This window comes from Microtus pennsylvanicus, chromosome 13 (genome assembly GCF_037038515.1).
Source record: "Microtus pennsylvanicus isolate mMicPen1 chromosome 13, mMicPen1.hap1, whole genome shotgun sequence".
NCBI classification, from domain to species: Eukaryota; Metazoa; Chordata; class Mammalia; order Rodentia; family Cricetidae; genus Microtus; species Microtus pennsylvanicus.
Genome location: NC_134591.1, coordinates 28,641,455 through 28,663,201, shown reverse-complemented (window position 1 = coordinate 28,663,201; position 21,747 = coordinate 28,641,455). Strand labels below are relative to the sequence as shown.

General features: G+C 40.9%; 1 protein-coding gene across 18 annotated transcripts in view; it reads left to right on the top strand.

The window, feature by feature from the left end:
* Nucleotides 1-21,747, top strand: part of Elavl2 (ELAV like RNA binding protein 2) — a 129,286-nt gene that overhangs the window by 73,907 nt on the left and 33,632 nt on the right. For all 18 annotated transcript variants that reach the window (XM_075944964.1, XM_075944960.1, XM_075944969.1 and 15 more), the window contains one exon: nucleotides 18,944-19,047. In XM_075944964.1, the coding sequence (XP_075801079.1) occupies nucleotides 18,944-19,047 (104 nt within the window). The remainder of the gene's footprint in view (nucleotides 1-18,943; nucleotides 19,048-21,747) is intronic.

Genomic DNA, 21,747 nt, shown 5'->3' with positions numbered 1-21,747 from the left:
TTACAACATAAAGGTTAGACTCCTTAGTAGGGTATTACGGACCTGAGCAGGTTGTTAAATTGAGCCATAAGGTATTAGTTGAAAATGATCAAGAGTGCCTGCTTGCACTGTTATGGATGCTCTCTTCCTTATGAAGACTATCCCTTTAATGTAAATCACAATACCCTTGCTAAAATTCTGATTTTGTCAACTAAGGCATTCATAGAGAAGTACGGAGAGCATTGGCTTTGATATAAAGAAGCCCAGTATTTCTGCAGTGTTAGCAGATCACAGGGCTTGAAGGAGGCAAAAAAAAAAAAATGCTGCCTCTGTTTTCTTTTCTGTTGAAACATCATTGAAAACATTTAAAGTGTTGCTTCCTTCACTCAGATTTTTACAGATTTCGGTTTGTGTGAGGATGAGGGCAGTTTCTGTGAGGACATGGTTAACTTAGCAGATGCAGTTTTACATCTTGTTTTCCTTTTCTGTTCAATCCTTATGCATGTTGTGAATTAGAGTTTATTTTTAGTTCTTAATGAGTCCTTTTCTCATTGTACTTTTTGTTGGAATTCAACATAGTGTTTTCATTTTAAAGGGAGCGTGTGTATGACTTACCAATTTTGTATTCACACCATTCTCCAGCTCAATTAAAATTTTATGTTTCTTGGTGTAGGATGAGAGACTTATTACCTTGTTCTTGCACTTAATCTCCCCTAGCCTGTTTGACCTTGGACTCTTATCTTCAGAAGTCAAATCTTCCTTTCAAGAGAAAGTTTAAGGGAGGTGTAGAAGCAGGTAAACTGTAAACCAGAATTACTGCTAGTCTTCAAGGTCACTGGAAGGTCGGTTTCCACACACATTTTAAAGCCCTCTTAGGGAGGACTTTAACACAGGGGTTTGCAGGCTACTGTCCTCTGAAGTCTTCCTGACCTTGGTACCAGTCTGAGAGATTTCCAAACACAGCTGTAAGAATGGTAGTTGCTCTTAGTCTGCTTTAACAGTATCTAAACAGGCTGTTTGTTGTGTCAAAAGATTCCTGATGACACCATAGTTTAATCCCTTGGAATTCTGACTTTTCCATTGTGATCCAAGGGCTGAGGCAGCCCTCCTTTAAACACAATGTGGAATGCTTTTGCTCTGTTGAGTCATATAGCACTCACCTTTTCAAACATGATGGATTGGTATTTTTTTTAATTAAACTTTTTTTTTAAGATTCTTTTTTATTTTTTAATTATGAATGATCCATCTCTATGTACACCTTTATTCCAGAAGAGGATATCAGATCTCATTTTAGATGGTTGTACATCACCATGTGGTTGCTGGGAATTGAACTCTGGACCTCTGGAAGAGCAGTCAGTGCTCCCAACTGCTGAGCCATCTCTCCAGTCCTATGAATTGGAATTTAATGTGTTAATATCTCAAGGTTTTAGGCCAGATTTGTTTTAAACTTTTAAATTGCTGTTGTTTCTATGATAATAAGAGCTTATTTGAGGGATACGTCCATAAGTGTTAGAAAAGATGAAAATAATTGACAATACCGATTTGTAATTTTTCAAAATATATATATTTGTTTCTTCTTTTTAAGTGCTAGAAGCCAAAAAGACAAGAAAGACAAGGTAATGACCCCACTTTCAGGTTTTAGAACATCCTAATCTAGACCTGGTGTTAAAAATCCTTACAAAGGGGTTAGAAGGATGATTCAGCAATTAAGAGTACTTGCTGCTTTCCAAGAGGACCTGGGTCAGATTCCTGATAATCTACATGAGGCATCACAACTGCCAATTACTCCAGCTCCAGAGGGTCTCACACCCTCTTCTGGCCTCCAAGGCAAGCATGTAATACACAGACATAATACCTATACACATAAAATAAAAAATAAATAGATCTTCAAAAAAGTAGATTCAGAGTCATCTGAGCTTAGCTTCCTTATGCAGGTGAAGTTTTAAACCAGTGTGGAAACCAGTGTATCTGTACCTGGTCGTCCAGTGAGGGGTTCCTTGTGTTCTTTCCCTGGCCTTGAGCCAGACGGCTGTCGTCCAGAGGGTCCGCTTTTCTGTTTTCCCAAATAGGAGGGGACAAATAAGAGTGAAAATTTCCTTCTGTAACTTGGTCTTCCCATTTACTATCCTACCCCCCTTTTTCAAGTACCCTTCCATTCACCTTTCAAGAAGTCTCTCTCAACCACCAGTGGAGCCGTTTCCCCTTACCCCCAGACAGTAGGAAAAATCAGTGTCCTCGTGAAGTCACTTTGGGAGAGGCTGACATATGTGACCTTAGGAAAAAGTGGCGAATGGCTGTTTTCTGTGTTTTGCATCGTGTTGACTTGCACTTCTTCCTTTTGTATCTTGGGTCTATACCTTGGAGTCCTGCCTTCCCATTTGGCATCAGCTGCATGCCTGCTGCTGCCGGAACATCAGTCCACTCCCAGTGACTGACTGGTCTTGTATGCAGAAACTGGCTAGTGACAGTTGAAAGCAATTGCATGTGTTGTGGCTTAACAGAACACTTCCACCCCATTGTATGAAGTTAAAATAATAAAAATGTAATGTTTCTCATGGTTAAAGTCTGTCTTTTTTTTTAGAGTTAATTTTCCCCCCATGCTGGGGATTGAAACCAGGGTCTTGTAGATGTTAACCTTGAGGAAGATGTCCCGTGGCTAAGACTATCATTTACAGTCATCTGGTGATAGTGGTGCTGCTGGCTCCAGGAACCTGTTGTTTAGCCTGTGGGAGAATTTGGCTGTGGTTGGGAACATCTGTGCTGTTTCCTTCCTCCTTCATGGGATGATGTGACCATGTGTTGAAGAGAGAAGGAAGGTCATGGTTAGGGTATGGTGAGAGCAGACAACAGTCATATAATGAGTGTTCAGAATATTCTAGGCTTCTGTGCACTGTTCCAAACTGGACTGTAGTAGCAGTCTAATGTGGTTTGTTTGCTAGTGACTTGCTGATTATACCACCTGGTAGTTGTTTTTGTTGCAGTCCTTTATGTCAACAACAACAGGAGTATTCTTTTTGGTTTAAATGGAAAGATTTCTAAGGACCCTTGTGTGCTCAAGGGAAAGTTGTCTCATTCTTTTATTAGGACCACTCTTATGTAAATTCTCTTTTGTGCTTAGTGGGTGTGAGGCTAGAAAATGGGCATTTCCTCCCTGAGTCTGCTACAGAAAGCTAAGCCAGTAAAGGACTAAGATCACTTAGCAGTTTGCCCCAGAACCCAGCTTCTTTTTCTTACTTTGTTTTTAAAGACGGTATCTCAGTCTAGCAGGCCTGAGGCTTGATATTGAGCATTTCTCCTCTCCAGCTCTAGTGAATGCTGAGATTGCAGGCAAGAGCCCCCAGGCCCAACTGTTGTAGGCATTTGAAGAGTCAGTGGAAGGAGGAGATTGTGATGGAGACACTCTGTCTGGTCTGAAATGATGGTTTTTACTTCTCATTAACTCTGGAGGCTGGTTTATAGCTGCCTCCTCTTCCTTCCAAACACCCCTGTGTCTACTCCAGGAAATTCTTTTGGCTAATTAGCCCGAGTCGATTTGTAGTTCTCCTGATTTACACTGTAAGGAAACGTGCTTGTGTAATGCACATGTTTAGTTCTTTCTGAGTTCACTTTGGAACTCACCCTAAAGGAAGGTTATTTACTGCGTCACCTTGTCTTGAGAGTAACTCTTGTAACTGTGTACCTAAACTCAGTGTGCTCACCTCTGGTGAACTCCTCCACTATGATGTGTTCAGTCACCTGGTACTGGCTTCATGTTCCCAGTGTTTTAAGAAACCAGATTCTGACAGAGTGGTGCCAGAGCAGAGAGGTACAGTGGTAGTGCCTTCCAGGTCTCCTCACGGAATGCCCTCATCCCCACATGACTGTGTCTTCATCATGCCTGTCATCCTTGAAGATGAGCAAAACAGCCGGAGGAATGACAGAGAAGACCAGCAGCAGCGGTGCCCTCAGACTTGCAGGTCACTTAGGCTGTATGCTTTTTTTTTTTTTTTAAGCTCAGAAGTCAGTCAAGTTTTACAATTTCTGTTGCTTATAGCAATTGTGTAATTGTGTGCCTAACTGGTAGTAAAAGAGACTCACTTGTGAATTACCTTTATTTATTCCTTTTGCCTATTTATTCCTCATTTAATAAAAGCCTTTCTGTGGCCATGTGTACAGTCAGGCATTCCATGCCTTTTGGGTTCTGTGGTTCATGTCATTGGTATCTACTTAAAAAGTTTTAGTTGGCATGTGTTCATTGTACATGACACTGGTTTCATAGGGACATTTGCATACATTTATATAATGTAACTGCATATTCCACCCATATTTCACCTCTTGTTTTTCCTCACTGCCTTCGCTCCTGAGTTCCTTGATTCCAGTAGATGAGTATATGTGTTCATAGCATATACACATGCATGATTTTATGTGTCTATGTGAAATCTAGAACCTACAAGTAAGAGAAGCCTAAAGTTCCCATCTTCTGACGCTGGTGTAATTTCATCTCTCTGCAGGTGATATAATTGTCTTCAGCTCAGCTCGCCACAGTTGTCCCCTTCCTTGTGTCAGGCTTGAGTTCTCTTGCAAAAGATTTGTCTTATTTTATCTTTATTTGCAGTGTGTTTATTTCCCCTAAGTCTCTGCTGCAGAATGCTAAGTGTATTGTTTAAAGATAAATTCAGTCAATGTTATGATGATAACTTGCAGTTTCTGGAAGCTTAAAGGAATTAGATAGCTGTCCTGGTGGCTTTGCATGAAAATACAGTGAGGGTTGGAGCATAGGAAGCCTGGCAAAGATGACACCAAATTTTGGGAGGTAGTGAAAAGAATCTTGCAGAAACCCTTAATTAGGTGATAAATTCTTCACTTAAAAGATAAAACTCCTGTATACCTTTAATGCTGGTACTCAGGAGGCAGAGACTGGTGTATCTCTGTTGAATCTAAGGCCAGTCTGGTCTACAGAGTGAGTTCCAGGACAGCCAGGACTGTTATAGAGAGACCCTGTCTTTGGGGCGGGGTGAGGTGGGGTGGGGTGGGGGGAAGAAGGTGGACCGGTCTTAATTCCTAGTTACTTAATGAGTACAGTTTTTAGTTGTTTGATTTTTTTTTTAATACTTTACCTCAAGTGTTTGGGGAGTAACAATCAGTACTAAAAAGTGATTGTATTCTGGTGGTAAGATTCTACAGTCAATTTAGGACAATCTTTGGATAAATTTTGATGACTTAGATTACTTTTAGTTCTTTTGTTTCTCTGTTTAGCTGAACTTCTGAAGACTAAGAAAGAAGAAATTCTGGGTTAATATTCATGTTGTAATGAGTGAAAGAAATTACATTCAAATTGTTAAGTATTATGGCATAGTTGAATTGAATAAAGATTTAATTTGTCATGTTCTGTAGAGTTAAAATATCTCCCGTACAAAGAATGCTGCTGCTGTCCATGGTAGCTGCCACCCGTGATCCTCAGCATAAGAAGCAGAGGAATTCAAGGCCAGCCTTGACTATACAGTGAGACACTGTTTCAAAATCAAAAATAGATAAAACATTGGTGGCTATCAGCAATATTTTCATCTCAGATAATTTGAGAAGTATTTGAAAATTTGAATGCACGAATAAGTCACATCTATAGATGTGCCAGACAACTTTTAAGCATGATACAGTTCTCTATCCTTGTGCTTATATTGGATGTAATTTGGGTGTGGGTGTAGATAAAGAACCCCAAAAGGATTTAAGTGGGTTTTTGTGTTCAGATCATTGTCAGTGTATATGTATATTTTTTATTTGCTAGATAATATCTTGCTTGAGAAAAATTCAATAGTCTGGAAGGTAAATGAAATACTTTAATAATGTTGTCAACTAAGGAACCTAGAATAAGTACTTCAGTCTGTATTGTATTTGAGGATAGGCTGAATTAATAAGTGATCTGGTAGCATCACAATATAATTCTGTCCCCTCTAAATAAAAAAGACCATTTTACAATTTTTCCCCTGCTCCTTCATAAGTAGCAAGCAAGAATTAGTCAGCAACAAAACCAGAAAGTTTCTTGACACCAAGGTTATGTTGAGTTAGGGAAGTGCTGAAAGGTTGGCATTTAGTGGAAAGTAAACCTAATTTCTTTACATTTACTTTGAGTTTTCTTGAGTAATTGAACAACTAGCGCTCTGTGATTCTACATGTAAGAAAAATCTTTAACAAGCTTCACTCTAGCACATAGGGCTAAACATATTTTTGGAAGATAATTTGATGAGGATAAGGCAGGTGGGGACATTGTGGGCACTAGCATTAGAGACACCCTTGGCTTGGCTTTTGGTCATAGGTGAGATGTGCTAAGCAATCTAGGTATCAAGTTCATAAGGCTATTTAGCAGATAGCCTTAAGCTCCTAGCCCTAGAAAACCCCCATCTTTGTTCTAGTCTTGGGATATTTTTGCAGAGTAAGCATATTATGTGGTCCAAATAGCTGGCACAGAAATCATGCCTTATTTCAGATGGCCTTAATATTTCATCTGATTTCATCAAAACATCACACAGAGAATAAATAAACCACTTCTTCTCTAGTATCAGGTGAACAGAAGCACTATATTTCATGACCTAAGATGGCTTAAAATGTAAGTGATCATGAATAAGCCCTTTTAATTTCTACCCTCTTGTATATTCGTGGCCGTGTGTGAAATGATAACACGGCTGTAGGAAAGATTACTTTTGTGTTCAGAATTCTCCTGCTTCACTGGGAAGATGTGACTGGAATTGCCAGCAGTGGTTGCGTACACTACATTTCTGGGCGTGAGATTAAATATTTCACTGTCACCATATGACTAAAAGGCAAGCAAGCTTTTGCTTTTCCAGTTCAGTGAGGGTGATTTACTTTGATGCTGCTGCAGACAGAGCCACACTACTCTGTGACCTAATGAGTCATGGTTTTCTGAGTATTTGTTTCTTTATTACAGTATCTGTGTGAATTTTCGGTTTCTTTGAGGTTGACAGTACCTCCTCTTCCCAACTTTTAAGCCGGTGATTTGGCGGAAATGCACAATGGGTGATGTGAGTGCCCTCGTAGGAGCTACACCATTTGGGCTTCTCCTCAGAAGCCATCTGTTAATTGATGGGCATACCGCCATGTGGTCTGAGTGGTTCGCAATAGCTTAAGCTGCCCCTCAGCAAAAACAGAATGCCTATTTATCTCTATCAGGATACTTTGTTGACTGAACTTGTGGCCGTGAATCCGTCTGACCCACAGGCTTTCCAATTTGTGAGTGCTGCCAGTTCCCTGTCAGTTGTGATCCACTGGGGTTGTTCCCCTCTACGACTGCAGAAACAGCTTTCTTGAGGTCCTAAAGGCCATGTCCACAATATTTATATCGGTTTCCTTGTACTCAGTATTTATACCCCGGCTTGACAAAACACAATGGTTCTGTTGGGGGATTTCTCCTAGATATAAAGTTCAGTGCTTTTGTGTGACTGTTTTAAATTTAAGGGAGGAAGAAATGTTTTTTATACATTTGAAAATGTTAACTGTCTTTGTTGATCAAATATAAACTAAGCAAAATGTTCCATACAAGAAGGAAAATCTTGTTATTTATGCCTACGTAGATCTTTGAGTAAGGACAATGGCAGTCCTTGGGAAACTTAATCTCTGTCTTTGCTAAAAATATCACTAATTGAATTCTGCTCTTTTGAAATAAAAGGAACTAAAGTGGGCACTTATCCCCAGGTACATGACTCTTTGTAGAGGTCACTTTATAGAATTTTCCCCTTTTAGTTGTATGATATTACTGATTATTCCTTCCACAGTGACTCTGCCTCTTTCCTTCTCTAACTTTTGTTAACTTCGCTATCTGTGATGAACTCAGGCACGGGTTAAATATAATCTTATGACTCCTATATGCAATATCAAAATCAATTGTCCCGTGGTAAATTTCTTCCCACTTTCTGCCCACTCAGAATAGCATCTCAGCATTCACATCCATGTGCTTTCACATCTACAGGAAGGAGATGTTAGTCTGCCCAGGGCAGCCATCATCGGCTCTGGAGATGGGGTTGTCTATCTCTGTTGGCTATGCCATGAGAATAGCTGCACAGCGTCGATGCGGTGTTAATCTCCACGCATCAGTGTTATCATGCGCGGAGCAGCAGACCTCCTGGGAAAGGCTAGGGTTCCTATCCTGGCCTTGCTGTGAGGGGGTTGCTGCAGGGCGGGGCACCAGGTCCAGAAGTTGAATACTGGGTGAAAGGAGGCTTCTGGAACCTGTGATTCATCCAGATGAGTGAGAGGTTCTCATGCATGCCTGGGAAGCTCATGAAGACTGTGGAAGAAGGGTGGGTTCTTAGGGATTTTGTATCTTAGGTTGGCATTTCCCTGTGACTGCTACAGGCAGGCTGTTCTCGGGTGTCTTTCCTCACCGTGCCTCTGTGAGTGGTTAGCCCTGCGTTGTGGAGTTAAACCTCTCCTTGGTCAGGCCCTGTTTTCAGGGAGAGGCAGTTCTCTTGCCTTTGCAGTCTTAGTTTGTGGTCTACTTTTGTCCTGATCAGGTCTTTTACTCTTCTCTACAAATTGCTCATCTTCCTCTGGGTGTACCCCTCTATTTATTTGTTTGTTTATTTTGACGTAAAAAGCCCCAATTGCATCTGTCTTGAAACACTAGACTTCAGCTTTTCACGTTAAATATTGGTTAAGCATAAAACTCCAGTGATTGACCATACTATTCCAGGTTCATTTCTGGTACTTGCTTCTCTTTCACCTGTGGTGGGGCTTTACATTTTTAAGCATTTTAGGGGTTAGAGACCATGCGGTATTGATCCCACTTTCTTTCCTATAGCTAGAAAACCACACTCTGGGTATGAAAGCATTTCAAGCAATCTGCTGAGGAGAGAAGTATCTTGTGTGGGAGACAGTTTTGGCAGTAACAAGCATGTTTGGCTTTAGTTATAAGAATTGCTTTCTGAGCTTCTGGAAGAGGAGTATGTAAATGAAGCTTCATTTAAGATGAATCCTGTGATAATGCAGCTATCTCTGATCTATCTGCGTTATAATGATGGATTTGTTTTGAGGGCATAAGTGGTTTCTGCACCTGCAAGATGCTGCTCCTTTCAGGTTGGTGTTTTTTTCCCCCCCATCTCCCTTTTATATGTGATCTTTTGGATGGATCAAGAAAGAATGAAGTTTCAGTCAGTTGAATATACAACAAAGGACAAGAAATCAAATGCAGGTGTATTTGGAGATGAGTTTTCTGGCTAGAAAGTTGTGACGTTTGGATGCACAGGATCCTGCTTCATAGTCGATCCCAAACTCCAGATGGCAGTGAACTTGGAGGAGCTGGGCTTGGGAAGACCAGCCCTGGCTCTGAAATCAGACTGATTTACTATCTATCCCTGAACAAGTTAATTACCACCTCTAAACCTCCATACTTGTGTCTGTAAAATGTCTATAAATATGTATCCGTATAATTAAATATTACGACTTTATGTAATGTAAGGCCCGTTAGTTCGTCCAGAGTATTGTTAGGCCATATAGTAGTCTTTGCTTCTAGGTAGGAAGACATGCCTTATAGGCTATTGGGACTTTGACCTTCAAACTTACTGACCTTTCCACAGTGGAAATTTTAGGATGTTTAAGTTTTTGAGTAAGAAGAAGATATTCTTAAAAAGAATGTGTGCAAGAAGAAAGTTTATCTTCACAAGAAGCTTTTATCATATAGACCTGGTAGGGTTTCATCATCTACTGTTTCTCCCATAGTTTGTATATCAAATGTTTCTCTTTGAAATTTTGGACAAAACAGGCTTCCTAATAGATTGCAAGACTGACCTAATGTCTGAAAGGCTGCTCACTCAACTAGGTGTAGTGTTAAGGGGCTCTGTTTTTTTAAATGCAATATCTAATGAAAATGCTGTCTTGCAGCGAGTAAAAGCCACATTATTAAGGAAGCGGCTCTGCTTCTCGGCGGACTGCTTACGGGTGTCTTTGTGTGAGTGTGTGCATGCGCCCATGTGAAGATTGGCACCAGCTGGCAGTGCAGGCAGCAGCAGATGCCCTTTTTACTACCACAGTTGTCAACTGGTTTCCTGCTTTACCACAACACTATTTGGAGGAACAGAGCTCCTCTGCCCTCATCTCAAATGGTATTTACTTGAACAACCCCACTGCTTTTTAAAGCAGAGCTCGTCAGTGTCTGTGTGAATGGAGGCCCACATATGTTGATTATAATGAAGGAGAGACTATTGCGAGAGACCCAGGCCTTTAACTAGGAGTAGATCTGGCATCGGTTCAGAGTTGTTAAGGTCCTAACTTTGAACTATAGGGGCTGAGCTTTTGGCTCCCTGCCAGCGTTTGGCTTTTGCTCACATCACAGCAGCCACACTATTTGAAGGGAGGGCTGCTGCTGCTCCTCCTTCTGAGCAGTTACCTGAACTAGTAAGAGATGAGTGCTGACTTTGGTCCTCAGTGCCCAGCTGCTCCACCGTCTTACTCTCTTCCACACTGGAGAACCTACTCCACGAGTTTCTTCTTAAGATATGGAGTGGGAGGAATCCACTTATTTTTCTCTCTTTAGATTAAGCCGAATTGCCCCAATATTTCTTGTATTGGATACAAGACAGTCGTCATACCTGGTGGAGCACTTGAAAATTTAGAGGATTTAATATGCTCTCTCTGTTCTCAATAACCTAAGATTGAATTGTGTGGGAGTCCTTAATGCTGTCTGCAAGGATGATGTATTAGGAACCCACACTTTAGCCAACTTAAGCAAGGTCACACTGCAATGCCAGCAAATTCATAATTACTGGTACTGGAACTGTAGGAAACAGAGCTTTACTAGTTGTATAATCAGGACAGATATGGCTATTAAAATTAACTCACAGAGAAAATGCCTTGGTGCAGAAAGCATTAGATGCTCCCCATAGAATTAGGCTGTTTAGGTAATATTTACCAAATAATCACTACTTACAACTTTGATTTCAGCAGAAAAGTTTCAGTTTAAACTCTTTCCTTATGATCTCCATATATCTGAAATTCCAAAACCATTTAAAGTATTAGGTCTTTTTAGTCCCGGGCCAGTTTTATTAATTAGCATTTGGGGAGAATATGGGTGTCGGAGCGACATGTCTGCTTTCTGCATTGTGTGAGCATCTGGGTCAAATTTTCTATCCTGGTAATGCCCTTTGGGAAGTTGGTCAAATTGATACTCACGTTGATAGCTGGCTTGGACTGTAGTAACAGGATCCTGCCAGCGTCTCCTCTCCACTTGATCTGATTCATTAGAGGGCAGCAAGAAGGAGCTGACCCAACTTAGTGAGTTGTGCAGATGGAATAACTAACTGCATCTGGAGGAGATTCAAGCTAAGAAGGGACTGGACATTTGGAGAGAAATGTGACCAGAAAGGCTTGCATCCCTTTGCTCTCAAGGTTCTCTCTCCCCTTTCCCCTTCTGTGTGGCACCATGCAGTCAACTATTAAGAAAGCCGATAAAGTCTGGATTGTACCACTATGTGCCAGAGTTGTAGTGCACAGCCTGTCTGAACAGACACACATGATGGGTGCCCAGGAACAGAAAGTCCATCTGAGGAAAGACAACATATTTGCAACTCGATTGTGTACTGGGAGGAGGAAGGGAGAAGAGTGGCACATTGAGAGAACTGGTCTTTATTAAAAAGAAAAATTTCCTCCTTACAAATAAAAATTTTAAATCTTATTTTTTGTTCTCCTACTCTTTTTTTTAAGATATTCAATTTTATATAGGCGCTGCTCAGAGATCACAAATATTTCTTTTTCTTTTTTTCTCCCCAAATGTTTCATTGTTAGACTTCGGGTTGTAAGCTTAATAGAGAACCATCAGCAACCTGTTTCTGGTAACTCTGGGATTTAAAAAAGATCCATGTCTCTTTTATTCTGTTATTTCATAAAACATTACTACTGCTCTAAATGAAATAATAGATACACATCAATCAGTGTAGTCACCTTTTATTGTTGATTCAACTACCAGGTTTTTACAGAATTCACTCTGCATTTTATTTGACTCGTTCATGAATAGTCTCGGCAGACTTAATTATATTAGTGAAAAAGCACTTTCAACAAAATTATATGCTGACATCCCATAATTCATACTTACAGATTTGTGAAACAGATTTATGTAAATCTATCAAATTACTCTATATAACATTATTTTTTAAATTGAGATTTCATTTTAATGGTATTTATAGAAAATTTTCATATGAGAAATTTTACATGAACTATTTTAAAAAATAGCTCATATGATTCCCTCATGAAGACAGAACACTGTAGCATTTGAGCATCTCATCTCCATGTTCTGGGATCCATCTGGTATCCGACAGGGGCAGGGGAATGTGCTCGTCAGGGCAGCTCCATCCTAACCCACATGATCCCGGAATGCAGATACTGCTCTTGGTTACTTCATCCGTCTGTGGTTCCCTCACTCCTCTGGTCACTGAACATTTATTTACTAAATAGTATGTGGTGGGGCTTTGTCAAGAACTGTGGTCAACTTGCCCTGCCTTGCTCAGTCCCAAGATGGAACAATCTGCCTTTATTCAAATTATCCCAGTGCCCATTCAAATTGGCTGGTGTATGTGTGCGCACACACACGCACTAACACACACGTGCACACACACACGCACTAACACACGCACACACACGTGCACACACACATGCACATACAGTAAAATCAGGCCATAGTGTGGGGACTGTTGGAGAACTACTAGGGAGGGGAATGATGGATACCACATATTAGGATCCAGGCACATGGTAGCAGGAAATGCTGTTACAGATAGTATCAGGTCTGCGTGAGTAATCCAGTTCTGTAAGTGTGCTCCAGCACTGACACCTGAGTGCACAGTAGGGCATATCTGTAGCACCAGAAGAAGCAAAGCCCTGGTGGAAGTCAGCAGGAAGCCAGCGACACCCTTGGAAAACAGGGCATGGTCAGATTGATTTTTTTAGAAAGACCATCTATATAACTGTAGCGGAGGATGGCTGCTATCTTAGATTCCAGAGCCCAGGGAGAGGGTAAACTAAGTCAGAAAATTAATAACAAAGGATGTCCAACTGAGTAAAGAGGCAGTAAACTATTTGGCTGAACAAGTGGGCAGCATGTTGATGGCCGGCAGCTCTCAGACCCACCTCCTAGTGGTCTTGTTTGACACGCTGCCATCAGGACCAGCCCTCTCTGCTGTGTTTCCACAGCAGTGCCAACCCGCTCTCACCCCATGTGGTGTTTCTCCCTATTCTTATTTGACGCGTACTCACTGTCTCCTCTCAGAGTGGAGGCAAGAGAGGAGGAACCCTGCCTCACCTTGGCCTACTCCAGGGCCTAGCAAAATGGCAGTTTTGATAGGTGAGAAATACTTACATGTAACTCTTCTCCACAAATTCTTGTTGAGAATGGTCTCCTTTAATATTGGTTGGATAAAACTAATGTACCAGGTTTTTGCTCAAGAATTATGGTAGTCTATTGCCTTTAGTTTTAGACCTAAGGGGGTAATTTGATATTTTGAACACTGGTAGTAATTTGAAATAGAATAAAAAAGTAAATAAAGTGACCTTTGAATGAAACGGGTCCAGAAGATTGTGTATTTTTAATTAAAATATGCAATTAAGTTTTTAATTAGAGTATGCTGTTAAAAGCAATGTCGGTGACTAGGGAGTGGCTGCTGCTTTGAATTATACACAGTTTGGAAGAAGTTGGCATTTGCTGTGTTTCCCTCAATACCAGTTTAACACTAAACAGATTCTCTTCATGTTTAGCTCTTCTTTCTGTGACACTCCCACCCCCACCCTGATGGTGTGGGCCTCTGTCCCTGCCAGGGCCTGCTGGAGTGTTTCAGCTCCATGCTTCAGGTCATTAACCATGTTTCTAGTAGCTTGCTCTTGTACCAGTTGAATTTTAGACACATTTTCCCCCTTATCTTGTGAAGGGAGCGTTCCTTTTCTATGATGTGTATGCCCAATTTAAATAAAATGCAACTAAAAAGACACCCACAATTTGCTGGGGTGTGGTATTTGTCCAGAGAATTTAGTACTCCTCTGAATAGCTGCATAACTGTCCACCCAAGCCGTTCCCATAGGATAGCTCTAGAACCCTTGCCACACTCTTAGGTCCAAGACTTGGATTAGTAGTTCCTAAACCCTTGAGAGAATATGGACACAGGTAACGTGGGATGATAGCTGGGGACAAGTGATGCTAGTTCTGTTTGTGTTTTAGAAACGTCTTTCTTAATTGTGTTGGCTTCCATAATTTATCACACTTCAAATTTAAATGTGCAGCTTCGTAAGAGTTTTTCAAAGACTGATTTTTGGCTTGGGGATAAACAGTGCACACATTCTAAATTCAGAGTCACTTGGGACATTTGGATGATACAAGGAAAGGTGCTTGGCTTCCAAGCCATCCATTGTAGCTCCTACTGGTGGGTGACTGGGAAGGAAGTCTTGGCTCAGTGGGTTTTCAGTTTTCTTTCCTTGGTGTTCGGTTTGCTATTTTTTTTAAAATAGAAACCTGTAACCAGAAATACAAAATAAATAGTTTTTAAAAAAGCAGTATAGAGATAAAGAATAAACTGTTATTTGCCAGAACCGACAGAAAGGAAACAGTAGGCAACCAATAAATTATTAATAATGTGCATATACATACATATATATATATATATATATATATATATATATATATATATATAGCCTATCAGAAAATATCTAGTGCTGAAGACAGCCCATGTAGCTGAAAGGCCACAGCCTCTTTGTCCCACATGCAGTGCCTAGCCTCATTGCTCTATCCCTTGCTTCTTATGTTGTAGAAGCTGATTGCCAAGCTCTGGATTCTATTCTTGCCTTTGTGCGAAAATTGTGAGTTTATAACTGAGCAGTAAATTACCACATAACTGCCCGGGAACAATGGGAAGTCACTGTCCATGTCTGTGATGCCTTTGTTTACCTTAGGCTCAGTAAGTATTTGCTGACCTGGATAAATTAATGCACTCCATATTGGAAATCTGTAAGGTGCCTAGCACTCTAATTTCATGCAATATGTTTTGATCCCTAAGTGACCACTCACTTCTCTGCCCACCCAACTTTGTGTCATTTTTTAAAAGAGCTCAAGTTCAGTTTGTGCTGCCCACCTGTTCTTGAATGTGTGTGTGGCTTTCTCCTGGAGCTTGGGAGACCTACGAAGACAACACTCTTGAAGAAAATCAACTCCCCATCTTCTAGCAGCTATCATTTGTCAGTGACTCTTCCCCTGGGGAAGGACCTCATGCCCGCCACACCTCTCTGTGCTGGGATGCTGTCTGACCTCAGCTTGCACAGCTCTTGTGCACCCTTTAAAAACACTGATTTACGTATGTGCAGCTGCCCTGCTGTGTTTGGAAAACAGTTTCCTTGTAACTATCCACCATCCCTGGCTCTTGCATTCTTTGTTCCCTCTCTTCCATAATAACCCCTGAGCCTTGGAAGAGGGGAGGGTGTGTTATAGATGTCCCTTTTAGAGCAGAGATTTCGGCAGTCTCTTGTTCTCTGCACCTTTACCAATCGTGGGTTTCTGTGTTAATCACTGTCTGCTGAAAATAGAAGCTTCTCAGATAAGAACTGTCTCCGTTTAAAATAAACAATATTTTAGTTTGCTACGCTAAACAGTGGACTTAAGAATGTACCTTTTAGTAGCAGATAAGCCTTACATGTTTTAGTTCTAATAGGAAAATCCACTTACCTTGGACACATTTTACTTGGCAGATGGCTCTCCTCTCAATAATGCCAGATCAGAAACTTCTTTACAAGGGGAAGAGGTTATTTGGAGATAAATGTGTGTTTCAATATAGTCAATAGTAGTGAGAATTTTATTCATCATTGTAGCTGGCCAGATTGCATTGGGTGTCAGGTCAGATTCAAAGAATGTACTTTCTAATGGTGACCTTTATATCTTTGGTAAAATAAATAGCACCATTTAAAGTTCTTCTGTTTTTATTTTGCAAACAGCATGCTAGGAGTGAGGACTGCAGGCAGCCTGAGAACAGGTTAGCCCGAACAAGTGGACCAATCTGCAGGCAGCCTGGGAACAGGTTAGCCTGAACAAGTGGACCAGTCTTCTCCATGCACAGCGTTGAGCATAGAAGCATGGCTGCCCAAGACCCAACTTGGGAGGCAGTGAACTGCTTCTTGAAATAATAGGCAATGTGACAGCATAAAAGACCATCACAAATCTCTAACTACATCTATAAAATGGTGTCTTTCCTGTGGGGACATTTCATATACTCAGGCCTCCTCTTAGCTTCCCAGATGTTCTGTGTACCTCAAGACTCACCTTTAATCTTGTTTTCTTTGGTCAGTAGGATGACTCAACTCAGCAAGTAAAGGAGCTTGCTGCCGAATCACTGGCCTGAGTTCAGTCCCTGGAGCACACATAGGATGGGAGGAGGAGACTGACTCAGTTCTCTAAGTTGTGCATACACAAAAATAAATTTAAAAAAAAGCCAAAAACATGTTTCTCAGCCTGGCTGTACCCTAAATCACCAAACTTTGGGAAAGTTGAAATCTGTGCTTCAAAACAAACTAATAAGTTAGGATTTTGGAGTGTGGGATTCATGCTTCCCAAGATCTCTGAGAGATTCTACCATGCAGCTGGGTTTGAAACAGTGAGGTGATTAGAAGCTGCTGGTGGAAAAACTGCCTGTAGAAAAGAGAGCTACATTCTTTTTGATGAAGTTACTGCTTAATTTTGTCATAGCAAAGCTACGCAGTATGATGCTGATCAACCTTTTCTTTTCCACTCTATTTAATACCTTCCTGATATAACCCTAAATGAATATGCTTAACGTCATTAGTGTATAGTATGTGTGCTCTTTCCTCTTCTGTTATCTTCTGACAGGGATGTTCACTTTCATCCATACTGAGTATTGTCGTTGTCATTGTTTTAACATTCTAGTGTGTAGGGATTATCTTTCTTTTCAAGGTAGGGCGCAGTGACATCTTGAAAGCCACACGTTGATAGATGGCAGAGAGGAGACTGGATCTCACATGCCCATCTTCAGACCTCATATTCTTTCCGTCATAAGCTGTTCTCTTGTGCAGATTTTTTTTTTTGTATTCTGCCAACTTGAATTCTGCTCAGTGACAGGAGAGTCACAGCACTTCTCCTAAGAGGACTCTTCACACATACGCAGTAGACATGTGAGAAATGCTTCTCAATTTGGGAAAAAGCCGAAAGCTTGAAATTATAGTGGTTTGACTTATGACCTTTTTCGGAAGGTTTATTTTATGTGTGTGAGTGTTTTGACTGCATCAGATTATGAACATGCGTGTCTGGTGCATGTATTTAAAAAAAAACCAATAGAGGCTGAGGAAACAAAAGAGCCTACTCCATTCTTGGCTCTCTCTTTTAATTCTTTGTTTTCTAGATGCCGATCTTCTAACCCAGGGCCTTGTGCATCTTAGGCAAGCTCTCCACTACTGCCTTATACCCCAAACCCACCTCTCTGTTTGTTGTTTTTGCATACAGGAAAAACACTTCTTGGTGAGAGAGACTATGTTAGCTCCCATTTTCCCAAATTCTGTTCATGGTCTCCAAAGTATAATAAATCACAAGTTCTCATACTTACTAGGTTATGTTTGGCCTACTGTGTTTACCTGGTCATTAAAAAAGAAGTCACACATTAGAGTGACCAGAGGGGCTGTCTTTAATACCAACATGTAGCAATTGGGGGGCCCATCAAGAACAAATAGGAAGCTGCTAAACAGCCAGGGTCTTAGTCAAGCATTTGTACTTTCCAGGCAGTGTCATCGTCTGAACACTTTTCATTGGTATCACTTCTCTCTTCTCAAACGGAGCCGCCTGACACAGGGCTGTGTTCTGCTTCCCCCTGCATGGTGCCTGCCTGGTTCCTAACAGGGCGCCACTGAATGAGAGCTGAGAGGCCAGCTGATGGGCACACCACAATGTTCGGAAGTTATTCTTGTGAAACCCTTTCTGGGCTTTGTTATTTCCTCAAGTCTTTTCTTGTCATATGTATACTGCTCTCTTTGTTTTCCTATAATCCTTTTTAGATTAGGGCAATACCTATAGAAATTTTGTTGCGCTTATTTGAAGAAATACCCTTCTCAAATAAGTGTGGTCATACATTGTTTAACGGCAGCTCATTCTGAGATGTGCTGTTTGTCCATTTTGTTGTCTGTGAACATTGCTGGTGGTACTCTTATACAAGCTGAGATGAGACATGTCAGTTATCTAATGTAAATATTGTTATAATCAAATGATATATTTGAGGGGCTGTATATAAAAATATGGCATTGTATAGCATACCTTTTAAGTGCTTATTGTTAAATGTGTAATAGGAAATACATTAATCAGTAATAGCCATTATCAAGTAATCACTGTACAAACTCTGTGTGCTGCATCTTCATATGACCAGTCAGTTACATTTGTTTACATCAGCATTGTCATAAACACATGACTGTGAATTGTGCTATGAGGTCACTGTAGTAATGATGTCACTATATGACAGGAATGTTTTAGTTTTATTAGACTCTCCCGGGAGCACCATTGTGTGTGCAGCCCATTACTGACCAGAATCCCATTATGTGGCTCATTTCCACATGTACACACCACCTTCACCACTCCGCTGTGTGTGTAAACTGTAGCTGTACAGTACTACTGTAAATGTGTCAGCACAGTTCACACACACCGATGGCTTCTTCATTGCTATTGCCATCTTTGACAGTGAAGCTCATGGTTTTGTCTGTTCCTTCTGGAGCTCAGCAGAGAGGTGCACCCAGTTTTGGGGGGCTGCTGTCACACCCTGAATCAGGCATGTGGTGTGCGATGGGAGACTCTGGGCCTGTGCAGTTTTTAAGCAGCACCCCTTTCTCAGTTCTAACTGATGTGGAAGTTTGCAAAGATACTATTGAGAATGTATTTGGATGTGAATGCAGGAACCTGTGCCCAAACCAGTCTGCTCCTGCCAGTAGGCTAAACTAACATGTCTTTCCCCTTTCCTCTCCTTAGGGCAGAGCTTGGGTTACGGCTTTGTGAACTACATTGACCCCAAGGATGCAGAGAAAGCTATCAACACTCTGAATGGATTGAGACTTCAGACCAAAACAATAAAAGTATGTTTGCATTTTTCTTAAATCTAATTGTAGAAAAAGGTCTTTTTTTTTAAGGGGTCTTTTTACATTTGGGTTCCACAAACATTTCTCGGGGAGACACAGCATATTTTCGGGGGGGTCATTGCACAAAGGCAGCAACTACGATTGTAAATATTCTATGTAGACACATATCACCAGACAGAAGCAGTGCTCTTGGATAAGTACTGCATGAAGCCCCCTACATTAAGTACTTCTCATAGAGAGAATCCTTGTCCTATTGCTCAAGGGATTCTTGAAATTGTCTAGACAGTAGCTGTTGGACTTGTTTTGTAAGCCAGTAAATGCATGAGGTTTTGTAAGCCAGTAAGACTCACCCAGGTCTCTCACCTCTGCTCTTGACACAAGAATGTGACTGTGGTTGTAGTTTGATCTAATACTTTTTTTAAATGAACACCGAAACTATAATTTCATGCGACCTTTGTGAATAATAGCGTGTTATTTTTTTCTAGTTTAGAATGTAAAACTATTAGTGGTTAAGCAAGCTAGATCTGGTAGTGGTGCTTTTGCTTGACTCCGTCCTAGCGGATTTCTGAGAAGACAGGCCCTAAAGCAGCTCCCGTGGCACACAGGCCATTTTGCCTTTGAAGAGGGACAGTGTTATTTTATGGATACTTTTCTGCAGCTTTACAGTTTGAAATCCTTACCTGAATTATCCAGGTAAGAAGTTGATCCAGTTTCCCGCATAGATTTTTTTTTTTTCTTTAGCAAATAGAGTGGCAGTGGGGTTGCCTCCAGCAGATTATTGGCTCTCGGATCATCAGTGTATTCCCTCTTGCTCAGTGTGAACCTCTCATATCAATCTTGATACACTTTCTCGATGAAGCCAGGGGTGGCTCGCAAATATATTTTAAAATAGTGTTCCAGACAATCTATCAATTGGCTCAAGTTGGAACCCATTTTCTGCCGTGATATAAGAAGCCAGCCCAAACTGGAGCCTAAGAGGTGAGGAGAGGTTGCTCGAGGCTGACTGTACCATCCATCTTGTTTAAAGACTTGTCTAGAAGAGTTTTACTCTTTTTTTCCCCCTTTCTTTTGAGGTATCTTGAAACGTAGTGTCATCTTGGTGCTTAAAGTGACTTCTCTTAGGATTGTCAGCTAAGGTGATTTGTTAGCCCTGGGTCGTTTTGACACCTCATTCTTTATATTTATTGGCCCATAGGAAAAAAAATCCTGTCAGCACTTTCCATCTAAATGAAACTGTATGATGGTCTCCAAATATACTTGATGTAAGATGTCCAAGAATGCTGGGTGTTTCTAATAAAGAAAATGGGAGAAAGTACACCCTGTAATGACTAAAGGAACCGATCATTATGTTGCCAAAATTCTAAGAAAAATCGTAGAGAAATTTAAGATGATAAAAATTTGGTTTTGATCTTTTTTTAAAAAAAAACCTGAATTGCTTTTTTCCTCCTCTCTTCACACTTGCCTGCTTAATCTTTCTTTGTGTCAAATGCTCAGTCTTCTAAGTGATAATGCAATGCCCTTAACAATGGTGCCCGCCCACTATCTGGCTATCTCCAGGCTGTTTTATGTGTTCTGTGTCCTATGGATTTTTGTAGGCTTCCTCTTCCTTAGCTTAAATGACCAGCAATCCTGGAAATCAATTGCTCTTAGTGCTGAGAGCCAAGTTGTTGTTAAAAAGAAAATGAAACATGATTAGGATGGCTCATCTCAGCAAATGACCATTTCCCTCATTCCAGAAATAATCACCCTTATTTCATTCTCAGTGAGTCACTTCTTTTGCTATACATTCTGCATGCTCTAAGATCCAGAAAAAAGTAGAAATGCAGAGAAAGCAGGCCACCATAAGACAAATGGACTCAGTCTTTACCAGAAACCATTGATAACAGCTGCTTCTCTACTGCCCATGGTCCTGCCTTCTCTCCTCAGGGCGCAACTGCTTGGACTGAGTGTACAAGAGAGGACAGTAATACTTGTGGCTTTTATACTGTGACATCTGCTACTTGTAACTTTCTGAAGTTTGGGAGGGATGATGGGCAGGCAGTAGGCTACTTCTTCCCCTGCCCCCATTTGGTTCTTGCAAAAATATCAGATAACAGCTGGTATCCTCAATTTGGCCCAGATTTCTCCAAGAGGCAAAGCAGACCATTTTCCAGAAGTAGATTGCACAATTTTTGCCTATATTCGTATTTCTATTTTTTCTTTTTTTCAATTAGATAGGTTTTGCATTCTTAACATGAACTCTCGAGTGTGTCTTTTCATGTGCTCACTATTTTCTGTGCGATCTGAAAGCTACTCTTAAGTCTTCCCATTCCCTGGAATGCTCTTCGCCATTCTCTCTTCCCTGCTTCAGTCCATCCTGACGGTGGCTCTCAGGCTGGTTTTTACCAATTCTCACTTCTCAGAGCTCCTCTGAAACTCTGCCTTTAGTTGCTGCCTTGTTGGGTTGTTCTAATTCATGTTGGATTCTCCTCTGTTTGAACTCCATGCTTTTTACCCTTAAGTAACCATCGAAGTTTTGGGATCAGCATGATCCAGTTGTAGTTCAGACTCACATACTACTCTCCATCTCCCCAAAGTGTGGAGACCATGGTGCTCATGCGGCTTAGCCAAGATTGTAATGTTGAAGAAAGCCATCAAAACATGTGCTATTAGACCATGCTTTTCTTTAGAGGAAAACATCTCTTTTGTATCCAGGTG